Source organism: Paralichthys olivaceus, chromosome 15 (assembly GCF_024713975.1).
Source record: "Paralichthys olivaceus isolate ysfri-2021 chromosome 15, ASM2471397v2, whole genome shotgun sequence".
In the NCBI taxonomy this organism is placed as follows: domain Eukaryota; kingdom Metazoa; phylum Chordata; class Actinopteri; order Pleuronectiformes; family Paralichthyidae; genus Paralichthys; species Paralichthys olivaceus.
In genome coordinates, this window is record NC_091107.1 from 15562561 (window position 1) to 15575499 (window position 12939).

At 40.6% G+C, this 12939-nt stretch overlaps 1 protein-coding gene across 10 annotated transcripts in view; it reads right to left on the reverse strand.

The window, feature by feature from the left end:
- LOC109628819 (RNA-binding protein Musashi homolog 2) overlaps window positions 1–12939 on the reverse strand; it is a 245577-nt gene that overhangs the window by 165051 nt on the left and 67587 nt on the right. For all 10 annotated transcript variants that reach the window (XM_069539930.1, XM_020086222.2, XM_069539929.1 and 7 more), the window contains one exon: window positions 6040–6132. In XM_069539930.1, the coding sequence (XP_069396031.1) occupies window positions 6040–6132 (93 nt within the window). The remainder of the gene's footprint in view (window positions 1–6039; window positions 6133–12939) is intronic.

Genomic DNA, 12939 nt, shown 5'->3' on the forward strand with positions numbered 1-12939 from the left:
TATTCCATGCCAATCTTTAGTGCACACATACGGGATATATCAATACACTTTTTTCCCATCCACGTGGGAAATAAACTCTTTGAATCTTGGAAGTGTTCTCCCACATATAATTCCCTAAGGAGTGTGGTTTGCAAGGCTGAGGTGGAGGCATCCACCTCCACACCAATCTGATGGTGAGACTGCTGCAAATTACTCATGACACTTCCTCTGATGACATTTTTCAACTGCCTCCCTGTTGAATGGCATCTCTACCCCCCACCAATACATCCATCCACCAACACCCTACCCCAACACACGCATTAATTCCCCCCTTTATTCGTGTCACAATAGCACAGCAGAGATTGCTGCCTCCTGCCTTCACCTGATTGACCCCTTTGAGCAGGTGCTGGATCTGATCCAATCACAGTCAATCTTCTTTAAACATTTCATTCTTTAAGCAGAACAGGGGCTCAAAATTCCATCATTCAATGACCCGATCAGTCGCCGATAACACAATCAAGCCAATCCCGGCTTATCCCGAGGGAGCCATTTCAGGAGGGACAGCTGGGAGATGAGACTACAGACTTACAGAAAGGTGTCAATCTCCCCTGAGCCACCGCTCTCTTTGTGAGCCGTCTATACGGCGCAGCACTGAGTTGTTGGAGGAGCCCATCAGATAGGTATTTCTTAGGATCAGAAATAGTCAAAGATCAATTGGATTTTTTGTTACAGGTCTAATCCTGTAAGTAAAAATTCAGTAACCTGTAGTGAAGACACTTGCATTTACACTCACATTTGCTTTCTTATGGAAAGACAGACACGCTCACAAAAGATGATGTGAATACTATAGCTCAATTCTTCAGCGGCCATTTAAAAGGTACTCTATTGGAAATGTTGCTGGGCCACTGGGCAAATAAAGGTCAAGGGGGATATGAAATAGTTTGTCTAACTGGCCCTTTCCCCCTGTGTGTCCCTGCAGCAGCGTGGCCGTATCCACATTCATAGCCAATTCATTTATATTGCTCTGCCCTTCTCGCGGCTGGTCTCAGTCACTAAGTGCAAGTGACTGCAATGAGATTGAAGCCTCTGGCTAAATCTCCACTGTAAGGCACATGCTCCATCAGTGCTGCTCTGATCACTCCTTCTAATCACTGGAACCAGACTGTATCCTTTGCTGATTGGGTAAGTCGCAGCAGAGAGGAAACAATCACAGAATGTCAGCAGATGATGGACACCGAGACGTTGGTGTAGTGGTGGTCACTGTGAGTTACCATGTAAATGAAATGCAAATGTGCACCTGCACTTGCGGGAGGAGTGGAATGAAGGACTGTAGCCTTTTGATTAGGTTCTTTTCGCTCATGTAAAGTTATTTTTTTCTACATTAATCATCATCACGTTTGCGATTTGACAAAAGAGTGTATTTGAGTTTGGCTTTCTTCAAAGTTTGCATCATGTTCAAAGTGCACTTAACGTCCAACTTCACAGATTGCAGGTAAAGCCCTATGTATGTGCTGCCACCTAAGGTAAGGTAGAATCTCAAGTCTAAGTTTTTCAAGAGACAAAGCAACTTTACAACATCAGGATATTAAAACAAGGGAAAAGTTCTGCTAAACATATTAAATTATTAATGACTTTAAATACCTGGAAACCACCAGTTCTGTTAAAGGCCTAAGTAATAGTCGTAAAATAAATTCCTAGTCTTTAAAGATGGTCAGGCAGAGTTATTTCTCTGCCATTTATAAAATCTAAGGCCGTGCAAAATGTCAGCTGTGGTATTAAGTTACCAGAGCCCCAGAACAAATTTCCTGCACTAACAAAGGGATCTTTTTGTGATGCTTTTATGATTTCATTTCTTCCCTCATCTGCTTCCTCTCAGTGAAAGTATGAGAGAAGTATGCAGACGCTTCCTTGGCCAGAGGTGAAACACTGCAGAAAAGACTGCTGTAGGAGAGGACAGGACACTCTCACATATCTTTCCAGTGTCCTCCAACAGGTGTCATCAGTCTTATCATCTTTTTTTTCCACCACAAGACGATTGTCTCGTCTTAGAACTCTGTAGTGACCTTTCTTTCTCTACTTTTATTCCTCCTGAGCCCAGTAGCAGTGAAAGGGTTAAGCTCCTCCTCACCCTCCTCTCACTCTTCCTCCTCCTCCTCCTCCCTTTCAGCTCCACCTCTAGGATCTGGCTCTGGACCAGTGGAGCATGAGAACCAGGACAGCCTGGACATAAAGGGGCGATTGTGGCGGTCCAGCGACATGGAAGCAAGTGGCTCTGATGAAACTAAAAGTCGGCTCTAAGCATGCTCACCAAAGGACAGGAGTCAGTGAGCAGGAGATGCTTCAGCTTAGCCAAATAAAGGCACTATGAGATGCACTCAAAGCTGATTACAATAAACCAATGAGGAAGCATTAGCCACCTGAGCTAATTATGCCTTAAATTGCTGCAAGAGCTCCTCTCATGCCCAGGCAGGACTCCACTGGTTCGTCACATCCAAATTTATAAAGGTGTCATCACACATTCGCCCGTCTTTAATCAAGTCCGAGCCTCAGTGGGACATAACAGGGTGGTAGGTGTTTTGTTAACAGGTGTTTGATTTATTGGAAAGTAAGAGGACAACTCATTCCATATTTCCACAAAGCATTGGTGCAGCGGGATGGAAGGACATCACTTTAGCTACATGAGAAGTGTATTATTATCCTCTAAATTAATCCCCTAGAACACAAGTCATTTTGACACTGCTCTTAACCTTATTCTGACATTTGGCCAAACAGTGTCAGAAGAGGTCAAGGTAGGCTTTATAAGAACTGTTGCAATATAAGTCAATTAACTATTTTCATTCTTAAATAATAATAGTAAAGCAAAAATGTGTCCTAGGCTCTAAAATATTATTACCCAAAGTATTTGATACTGTCTTTGTTGCATATGATAATAAAACGTTTCTTTGGATTTTGGATTTGGCCAGACAAATCAATACATATGTAAATGCCTTGAATATCAGGAACAAATATAATCAATAATCTTAATTGTAATCAGATTAATCTAAGATAATTTATGCATAATATATACTATAAAATAAAAAAATAATATAAAAAATGATTCAGGAGACTTTATGTGTGGTACATAATATAAAATATGTGGTAATTATTCAAAAGAAAAAAATATGTTTTCATTGTGGTTACCTGTGCAGACCATATCTGGTTATGAAGAAAACGGCATTCAAATGCTTATAAATGATGTACATTGCAATATTAAAAATAGAACAGTGAGGCTGTCATATGAGCAGGAATAATGTGATCTCTATAAGCCAGGATTGTCTTTTCTTACAATTTTTAAGTGTGCACATAATAGCACAAACAGCACCCTGATTAATTTGACTTTATTGCAAGACAGAAATAGCAGCAGCCTCCAGTGAAGAGTCCTTGAATATAAAGGGAGGCCAGGCAGTGCTGATAAGATTGTCTCATCTGGCTTGCAGGGCTTAGGTGCAGTGTGCTGCCAGATAGGGAAAAAAAATAGAAGGCAGGATGTGGCTACTATTGGGCAGGTAATAGGATCCATCTGAGGTGCATTAGAATCGGTCAAACATAACCACACTTCAACTCCATTCAAATGACTATTACAATCACTTCAAATGCACACCTTAAGCGTGTAATGCAGGTGGAAAAAAAACAAGAAACAGGGGGGCTCCGACTGTGGAGCAGCTCCTCTGAAGTTGCGCCAAGCTCGGGCATGTGCTCTTTCCTAATGGTGACGGCTGGGAGAGTGGCAGTGAGACTGATGTGCATGAGAGCTGTCAGCCTCTCGCCATAACAAACGCCACCTCTCCCCCCCTGACAGAATGGAGACAGAAGGAAGGGGCTGAAGCAGGAGGGGAGCGGAGGGGAGGGGAGGTGTGGAGGTTACAGACTGAACCTGTGACCCAATTGTGGCCACACCAGCTGTTTCCCCTTCCACTGCCTCCCAACCACCGCCATCTCTGCAGACCACATCCTGCTAATTGGCCTATGCTGCACACACACACACACACACATTGAGAGCGAGAGAGAGTACTTGCTACAACATATCATTGAAATAGCTTGTTCCAAGTGAGAAGAAATATTTGCTGGTGCTTTAAGCTGTAGTTGCCTGATGATTGATAAGTGCTTCAAAACATGCTTCCCACAAATGTAAATGAGTAGCTGCCCTGCCACCATGCTGGCTAATGTCCCCCTTGACACGCAGACAGACAGACAAACTGATGACTGACACACTTACTGCAACAAAGATCCTATGGAGGGGAAACTCAATTAATTGGTTTTTTCCCTTCTATGGATAAGTCCTCTGAGTGGTGTGTGTGTGTGTGTGTGTGTGTGTGTGTGTGTGTGGCGATAATGGTAGGTTGCAGTGACAGGCAGGTTATTTAATAAATCCCAGGAATGTGAAAAGCAGAATGGAGGGACACACGCAGAAGCATACCTCGTTTTGCTCTGCATCTTGTCTGCCACAGCCCTCAATATCTACTCTGATTTCCTTTTTCGCTGAAGACACTCGAACCTGCTCGTTCACACACACACACACGCACACAACCCTAATCATGCACCCACATAAATACACTTAATCGCTGACACACTCACGCATGGCAAGAGCAGTATGGCAGACACATCCAAGCATGCACAAGTAGGCTATAAAAGCACACGCAGAAACATGCACAAAATCTCGCTCAATCAGTCTGATTTGTTGGTTTCCTCCTAAGCATTTGAGGATTCCTCAAGGAGGGAAAAAACTTTGTATAATCAAGTCAATTATGTCATTCAATCAAGTCGAAAATCATTTCAAGCCTTTCCTCAGATCATATGATTGCGAAGTCGTGCTGGATATTTGTTCGCTGCGTTCTATTGTGCAAATAAGGTTTATTTGGAACAGCAGACCAGGCCATTGTGGGGTCTTCAACGCCACTTTCCAGAAAAAAAAGAGCGCAAAACAAAGTCCTTCACCACACACAACACTGGGTTTATAGGGGAAAGGTGGTTGCATATTGTCAGTTTCTATTAATTTATAACAGCTCTTTTGTCTCCTTCAGGACATGGTACATTATGTGCCCATGAAAAATCCATCCTCAGTGAAATTGTTTAAACTCAAGGTCAAGTGCTGATGTTAGAGAAACTGTATCAGCTGAAGGTGACCTTGACTGATGTGGAATATGACATGAGGGAAATGGATCTGCGCTCAGTGTGGGGAAATTATCTGTGAAATGCTGCCACTGTATCAAAGCCTGTTTGCTTGTGCACGCCCGTGTGTATGTGTGAGTATGTGCATGTGTGTGTGTGTGTGTTCGTATACTATGCATGTCCTTGTGTAACAGTGTGTTCATATATGCCTCACACAGCTGGGGGTATTGGTCATGAGAACAGCATGTAGAAACTGCCTCAGCAGACAGAAAAAAAACTGCTGAATATGAATATGAATGAAGTGCATTTGATATTTCTTTCAGAACACCCTGGAATCATATTGTCACAATATCAGAACTCCAGCTTCGATTCCAATATGCTTTTTGATTTTAACATCATGCCATATTCCATAAGAAGAAACATTCCTGTTGTTTTTTTATTTTTTTTATTTATATATCATGGCAGCTGGTTGTCATTGCTTGTTTACTCTGCACCCACAATGCATGTTGTTGTTGATCGTGCATGGTGGTTGTGAATCCGTTGCCATTTCTTCCGTTGTTTTCTTGTCGGAATCAAAATGTATTTGTCTTACTGTCAGGAAAAGAGCCAGAGTGGAGCTGGCTGGTTTCCTTTAAGGTTCAAATTAGTGTTGGCTACTGCTGGAGTGCTGGCTGTGTGGTCTGAGCCACAGTAAAACAGTTGGGGAGCGATGGCTGATTGCTGTACACTGATTGTGAAGTTCAAGCTCTAATTTATCAAATCAACATCTGTTTTGCCTTATCGTAAAGATGAAAAATGAACGTAAATAAAACGTTCAACTACACAGTGGGCAGTGGAATCAAAAGAGGACTGAAATTCTGCTTATTGGGACAACACTACGCAGGGTGGTAATAATAAGAAAAAGAGCCTTACCTTCCCAAACTGTTCAAAATACTGCTTCACATCTTCCACTACTGTATTGGCTGACAAGCCACCCACAAATATTTTCTTTGTTCTTGTGACCATCTGAAAAGAAAGGGAGAGAAGGAGAAGATCAGTGACAAAGGCTTCAAATGTCTCACACAACTCTAATGAGGCTTTAAACACAGAGCAGCAACTGATGGGAAGGAAATAAAGGAGTGAGGACACCTTGTTGCTAAACAAGAATGAACAGGTTCACAGAGTCAGGTTAGCAGTTTGTTACAAGTGTAGGCTTCGCAAATGTCCTTCACCATGACTACAAATTTCATTTAAATCCTTATAAGGATTTTTTTCATCAATTAAAAGGCAACCAAAAGTAATTTATGGACTTTTATAGAATAATTAATGAGTGATGTAAGATGGAATCAGAGTGCATTAAAGCCTCATTTAGTTTCAAACAACAATAATATTAAGGATTATTACCCACAGCATCAAAAAAGGGCAGGAACATCTGCTGCAGAGTACAAGCTAAATTTAGAAGGAGCCGTTTCTCAGGGAAATACAGTAACAACTCAACACCAGTATGTCTGTGGGGCGCTGTCTTGTTTTTGCATATATTGATTTATAAATCTACAAGGGAACTTGTGAAATGACTTTAATGCATCAGGATTTACCAAAAGGGCCCAGAAAAAACACGATATTTGATTTGACACAAATCAAACAGTAATGAAAGATCTGTTTTATTTGTAGGCGGAGCAGCGGGTATAAAATGAGAAGGATTCATCACTCTTTGGCAACTGTGGTGCTGCTGTTGTTATAGTTTAGGCCTGATCTCTGCAGTGAGACATATACTCAGGTGATAGCATATGGGAAATGATTTAGCAGGTTTGATGAAAAGAGAATGATTCCAGAGTCAGTATGAACAATATTTGTCTGCACCACTACTCTTTAAGTTACCAACACCATCGGGGGCTGAAAGAAAAACTAGCACAATATAATCCATAGATTATATATAAAGCCAGATGATGTGTTTCCACTCCCTTCCTCTATCCAGAATCTAAGCGGTAGAGATTGCAAAGGGAGCTGCGGTAGTGAGGTTCCACTGATACACATGTTCAACCGATCACAAGCCAGTCTCAGCTGTCTATCATGACATTTCACCCTGTTTTTACAGCTTCAAAGAACTGATCCAAACCGAACTTACTGGAAAAACAAGTACTCGAACAAATACCAAGGTGATACCTTTCTCAAGTTGAGAAAATGTATTTGGTGTGATGTCATGTCATCCATCTATTTATACATTGTATGGATTAAAGCACTGGTCTAAACAAGCTATAATGTTGACTTGTTTTTTTGCAGTTCTTTGGCAGCAAGAAAATGCTACTGTAGGTTATTGTGAAAAAAATTTCTCCCCATAATCATTACTTGTCTCCTATAAAGTACCAGATCTATGCTCGAGCTTGGGAATTTACTGAGATGATGTGGCATAAAATAATGATTTTAGATGCACTGCTCTGTAATCTTACAAAAAAAAAAACCAGCAGAAATTGCAGAGACAGTCACAGCAGCTCTCGACAGAATTAAACAAAAAGAAAATGATGGGCAGAGGAGTAACACACTCTAGAGACGCGCAGCGTACAATCAGGAGGGTTCAAAAAGAGTCTGGCATGATCAAAATGCTGACCGAAACACTTTCGATCTATGAAAGAGGCTTAACACGGAGAAAAAAGAAGCAACGTTCGGCCCGAGCCGAAGTAACCATCTGTCAAGTGCTTTCCAGGTGCACGCAGTCTCACAGGCACATAGCCCGCACATATGCACACAGCCTCCCACACATGGGTCCTCTCTCTTGTTACAGTATGCCATTTTTTTGCTTCTGTGATATTCATTTCTTTTTAAATCGTATTATATTGTTTTACCACAAAATTCAATTAAGCTAATGTTTCATAATAATGTGGATGTTTCAAAGGTCTACATCTATTCTCAGCTAAAACTACTTATTATAATTTAAAAGTGAAGAGGAGAACAGAGATCTGTGCACAGCATGTACCTCAGGGCTGGAGGTGCTGGTAACAGCACAGCTGTAAGAGTGTGGGTCAGAGACCTGCACACACAACCAGTAATGATATAATCAATGTTTTATTACATTTACATCTATAACTCTATCTATAAATCCGTCTCCAGAAATCTCTGTCTGTATGTGGTTTGTATATCTTGAGAACTGTTCATCTTACTGGCTTAACACTGAGTTTAGTAAAGGGTCAACCCCTTTAAATAAGTGACCAGACACCCACGCTAACATTATACCTACAAACACTAAACTTCTATGCGTTAAAGTGAACACATACTGACATGCTCGTGTTAGCATGTCTAAATGCTGACACAGCAACATTATGTTGCATGTTAAGTACTAGTTGTCACATGCAGTGTTACTGTGGAAAGTAATGCTAATGAAGCCCAGCACCTGATGCTGACAGACTGAGTTAAGCCTGACAAGCTGAGGATGAGGAGTTTTTTAAAATGTAAAAGTGTATAGAAAAATAAACTCTGGTCTTTCCTCTGGTGCCACCCGCAGGCTGAATATTTTCCGCTGCCCTACTGTGGTTTGGGATCTAAGAATAGCCAAGTTGTCTCATCCATCCCACAATTTAATTTCCTGCTGCGTAATGAGCGTTACAGGTTCACAGGGAAGCCCGTGGCAATGGGGTTATTTCTTCCCTACTTCGCAATGGACATGCAAAATATCAACTGGCTGCTTTAGGGTTATACACACGGCCGAGTCCCAGCAGCTGCATCATCATCCTCCTCCTCCTCCCCCTCCTCCTCCTCCTCTTCCCAACATCATGCCTCAGGCCTCAGGGGTTATCAGGCTTGGATGCTGCCTCCGGCAACCCCAAGCCATACAACTGCTGATAAACTGGCTTTGCAAGTATTTATCAACATCACTTTTATCATTGCCAATCTAGGGTAAAAAAAAAAAAAAGAAATAAATACAAGTCAATGTTCATCTCTGCTTGCCTCTCTACAACAGCTGTTTGCCCCACCTCCCTTCTGGGCCACCCATTCCCCCAGTCATTTCTCAGCCTTGTTCCATCAGGCTGCAGCCAGTCAAGTTTACTGCATGTCTTAATACTTTGACATGTCTGCCCAGTAGCTAATGGGATTTCTTGAGTACTGGTACGACACAATTACTTTCAATATTGTTCTCTCAATGTTGACAACAGACATAAGGCCCTATAGCTTTATATTGTGTTCCTCTATGGATGTTTCACGTGCTGCAGCCATTGTCTAAGATACTAGGAGCAAAATGCTACTTATGATTGGGTGTTTGATGCATTTTATGCTACACAAAATGTATAATTTATTTACAGACTACTTAAAGATCTTTCATTATTCTTTTTGTCATGTAAATAGGCAGCAAGTGCAATAACACAGAGCCGACTGAACGAAATGACTTTAATTTGACATGGATCATTTTACTTTTTAACAAATACATTTTATTTTCAACTAAATCATACGCTACGCAAAAATACCCACTAGGGAGCAGAAAATTCCCTACACTGCACTTATGGCAACATTAGTTCTGATCATCTGGATCCAGCTGCACTATTTTAAAAGTAATTTTCGACAACATGTCAGTTCAAAGTGACAGATTTAAAAATGGACCACTCCTCAACCCAGTTTTTTTCCCTTTAACCCAATTTTTCAAACATTCAGTTATTTTTGCACCTCCCAAAGAGAGCACGGGGAGCTACGGGTGTGCATGGGCCAGTGCGTGTGCGCTCACACATGAATGTGTTTCTAATTTCTTGAGTGCATGAGGCTGTGAGTGTGAAAGGCTGCCACAATTACTGCCCTAGTGCATTTCCATGGTAATAGAAGCCTTACTGTAGACACATAAAGGGAAAAATGTAGAAAGCTTCTGGTGCTCTTCTTACTCTTCTACACCTGTTAGTAGTTTTTAACAATGACAAACCGTATACCCCTAAGTAATGCAAGACCTTTTCTATGAGGTCATCAGGAAAAAACTGACGGAAGCTCATCTCATCATGATGCTTGTCTCTTTAGTAATGAAGTCAGTCTCGCTCTGAGCCATTTTAATATTTCCAGAAGTTAGGATGACACGGCTTTAATTTTTAAAACACTCTTAATGGCATATGCACCATGTTGATTTCAATAAAAGCACAACTCAAATTGACAGCATAATTTTAACATTGTAACTTTAAGTGCATCACATTCTGTTTAGTAAAAAGATCAACATTCAAGCACAAAATATTTCCTCTAAAATCACCATCAAGCACTGTTACATGGTCTATATTGCAGAGTTGGTAATGTTGGATGAGCAATGTAAGCTATTGTCAGTCCACATACAAAAAAACACCTGATTCAGGTCATGTAAATACAGAGGGTACTTAAAACTGACTGCATTGTCCATACACCTCTTCAACAATATCCGACTCCTACCCTGCAGCGCGCACACACACACACACACACACACACACACACACACACACACAGTTAGAAGCTCTTAACAGTTGAGCAGCCAGGAAGAATGTGTATGCTGGAACGCACAAACTTGACAACTGGTTAATCTATGGAGCTATTTAAATTATTCATATCCATCACAAAATATCATATAAATATTTATATTGCATAAATATACAGCCTTTTATTCTCTTCATCAGTTGGACAAAAGCAAGATTTACCCAGATAGTACACCATGCAGGGCTTTGTGTTGTGGTAAATGGACAGGAGAATGGCAAAAGGCTGACCTGAGCTACTTGCAGTCTGAAGTTCTTGCTGAGTAGTTTCTGTGATGAATTTGAGCAGCAGAAACAGCCTAAATCATTTTAGTAACTTGAGACACAACCAAGTTATTCAGGCCGGTGAAACATTTTGTAAACAGCCCAGTACAAAATATAACATGTTAGGCTTTTAACCTTCCAACAAACTGGTCTCACAATTGCCGCTGATACAATCCTAAGGAAAGAGGTACTACTCCCAAAGCCATTATCAGAAACTATGTTTACAATTTTGTTAGGCTAACATGCATATCTTTCCTTTCTGCAACCAATCAGTTGGTTGAAGAATTGGTATGATATGAGTTGACCAAGGTTGTTTCTGGTTGTTCACAGTCCAAATAATTTGACCTTGGTAATATTGTGTAATAATGTAATGTCCAAGACACAAGTGATCTTCCAAGTAACTTTAGAGTTAAAATGTTAGGCTAGTTTGGAGATAAAGACACAAACATGGAGACAATTGCATACAAAAATGCAAACCAAACCAATCTAGATCTATCAATGCTTCTGTCATGGACAATTTCCTGTTAAGGTTGTGTGCTGCATGTGTGAAATGACAACTCTGAACAATCTGGAGTCTTCTCCATCAGGTCGGTTCAGTTCATGTGAGAGAACAGCTAAAGTGGCTTTCTTCTTTCTCTTGCGAGAGCACCTCATTGTAAATCCTTCTATACTGTGCTCATATGTAGTTTATTGTTGTTATAATGTGTTCAAGTATGTCAGATAAAATTAGATGCTGCTCTGAGTGCTGCTGGAGTTTGAACAGGTAAGTGTGTAGCCAACATCACAACACAAAACAGTATTGATTTTTTGGGAAAATTTGAGGACATCTACCAGTGGCAACAAATTCAATTCAAAAAGTTGCAAAAACTCTATTTGTGTTTTGAGCATAGATACAAAAAAGAAGATCCAGACCATAATATCCCATGAAGATACTGTAAAACAAAAAGGCAGGAGAGAGAGACAGAGTGGAAGAAGAAATCTGTAACATATTTGTGCAAACCCTGAGACCGCACCTCTGATGCTCCAACTACGTTTGCTTGTAAATTCATTGCTACGATGGATAATGTCAAAGTTATCTCGAAGTTCTGCTGGAAAGATTTCAAGCTGACGCTGTTTATGGCGAGAGGAGGGAAGGATGAAAATATTCATCCTCAGATTTCAAATCAATGTCTTCACCTTTTCCCGTCCCATTTCCTCTAACATGAAACTTAATGTCCTCAGCAGAGACTCTTAGGGGAGAAGTTTGTTTTATGGATTATTATTAAGGCCGTTTACACAGTTTAAACTGGTCATTCTTCAATTAAAACAAATATGCAAACATCCATTCGATTACTAACTGCTGCAAAACTTTGCATCTCCGCAACTTTTCAATTTAGGGTATTAACTATGACGACAGGTGCAAATGAGCACAGCTGTGGTTCAGCTGATTTGCATTAAGTGCCACAAAACAATAACTGATGACCGACTGTTTTCACTCATGATGGAAAAGTGAGGAAATTGTAATAGTGGTTGAGGTGAGGAGAAGGGGATATTTGTTAATTTAGCCTAATTCCATCACCTCAAAAAAATCGGATATGTTATATAAATGAATCATTTAAACTCAAAGAAATTGTAATATGTAATGAATCCTTGCTGTTTCAATCATAGCATCCTGCAGTGGAGCTGCTGTGAGTCATTATGAGGCAGGTTAAGCACATTTTCAAGCTGGAAGCCACAAAGGGAAAGAGAAAAGAAAATTCATGTGGAAATTAGCAGCTGCTACCTTTCTCCATGTTGTGGTGCTGTATTGAGTGTGCCAGTCAAGTAAGGTGTGATGCAAGATTTTTGGGGGCATCAAGCCGTCATTTAAAGTGAGTGAAAGAGCAGGGAGGACTTACAGCAAAAGGCCGGTTTGAAACAGACCTTTTATATTGTGCACCAGCTTAGCCAGGTGAGCTATGAGGTGCCCCAAAATGCATGTCTTAATTTTCCTAATTATTTACATATGTACAGCACACGTCAAATATTAACTTGTATATCTTAAGTCTTTCTTACACTCACATCTGAGCTTTTGAATTCTCTGATTCTGTCTTGTTCTGGAATAACTGACCAGATTCTTATTATTAAT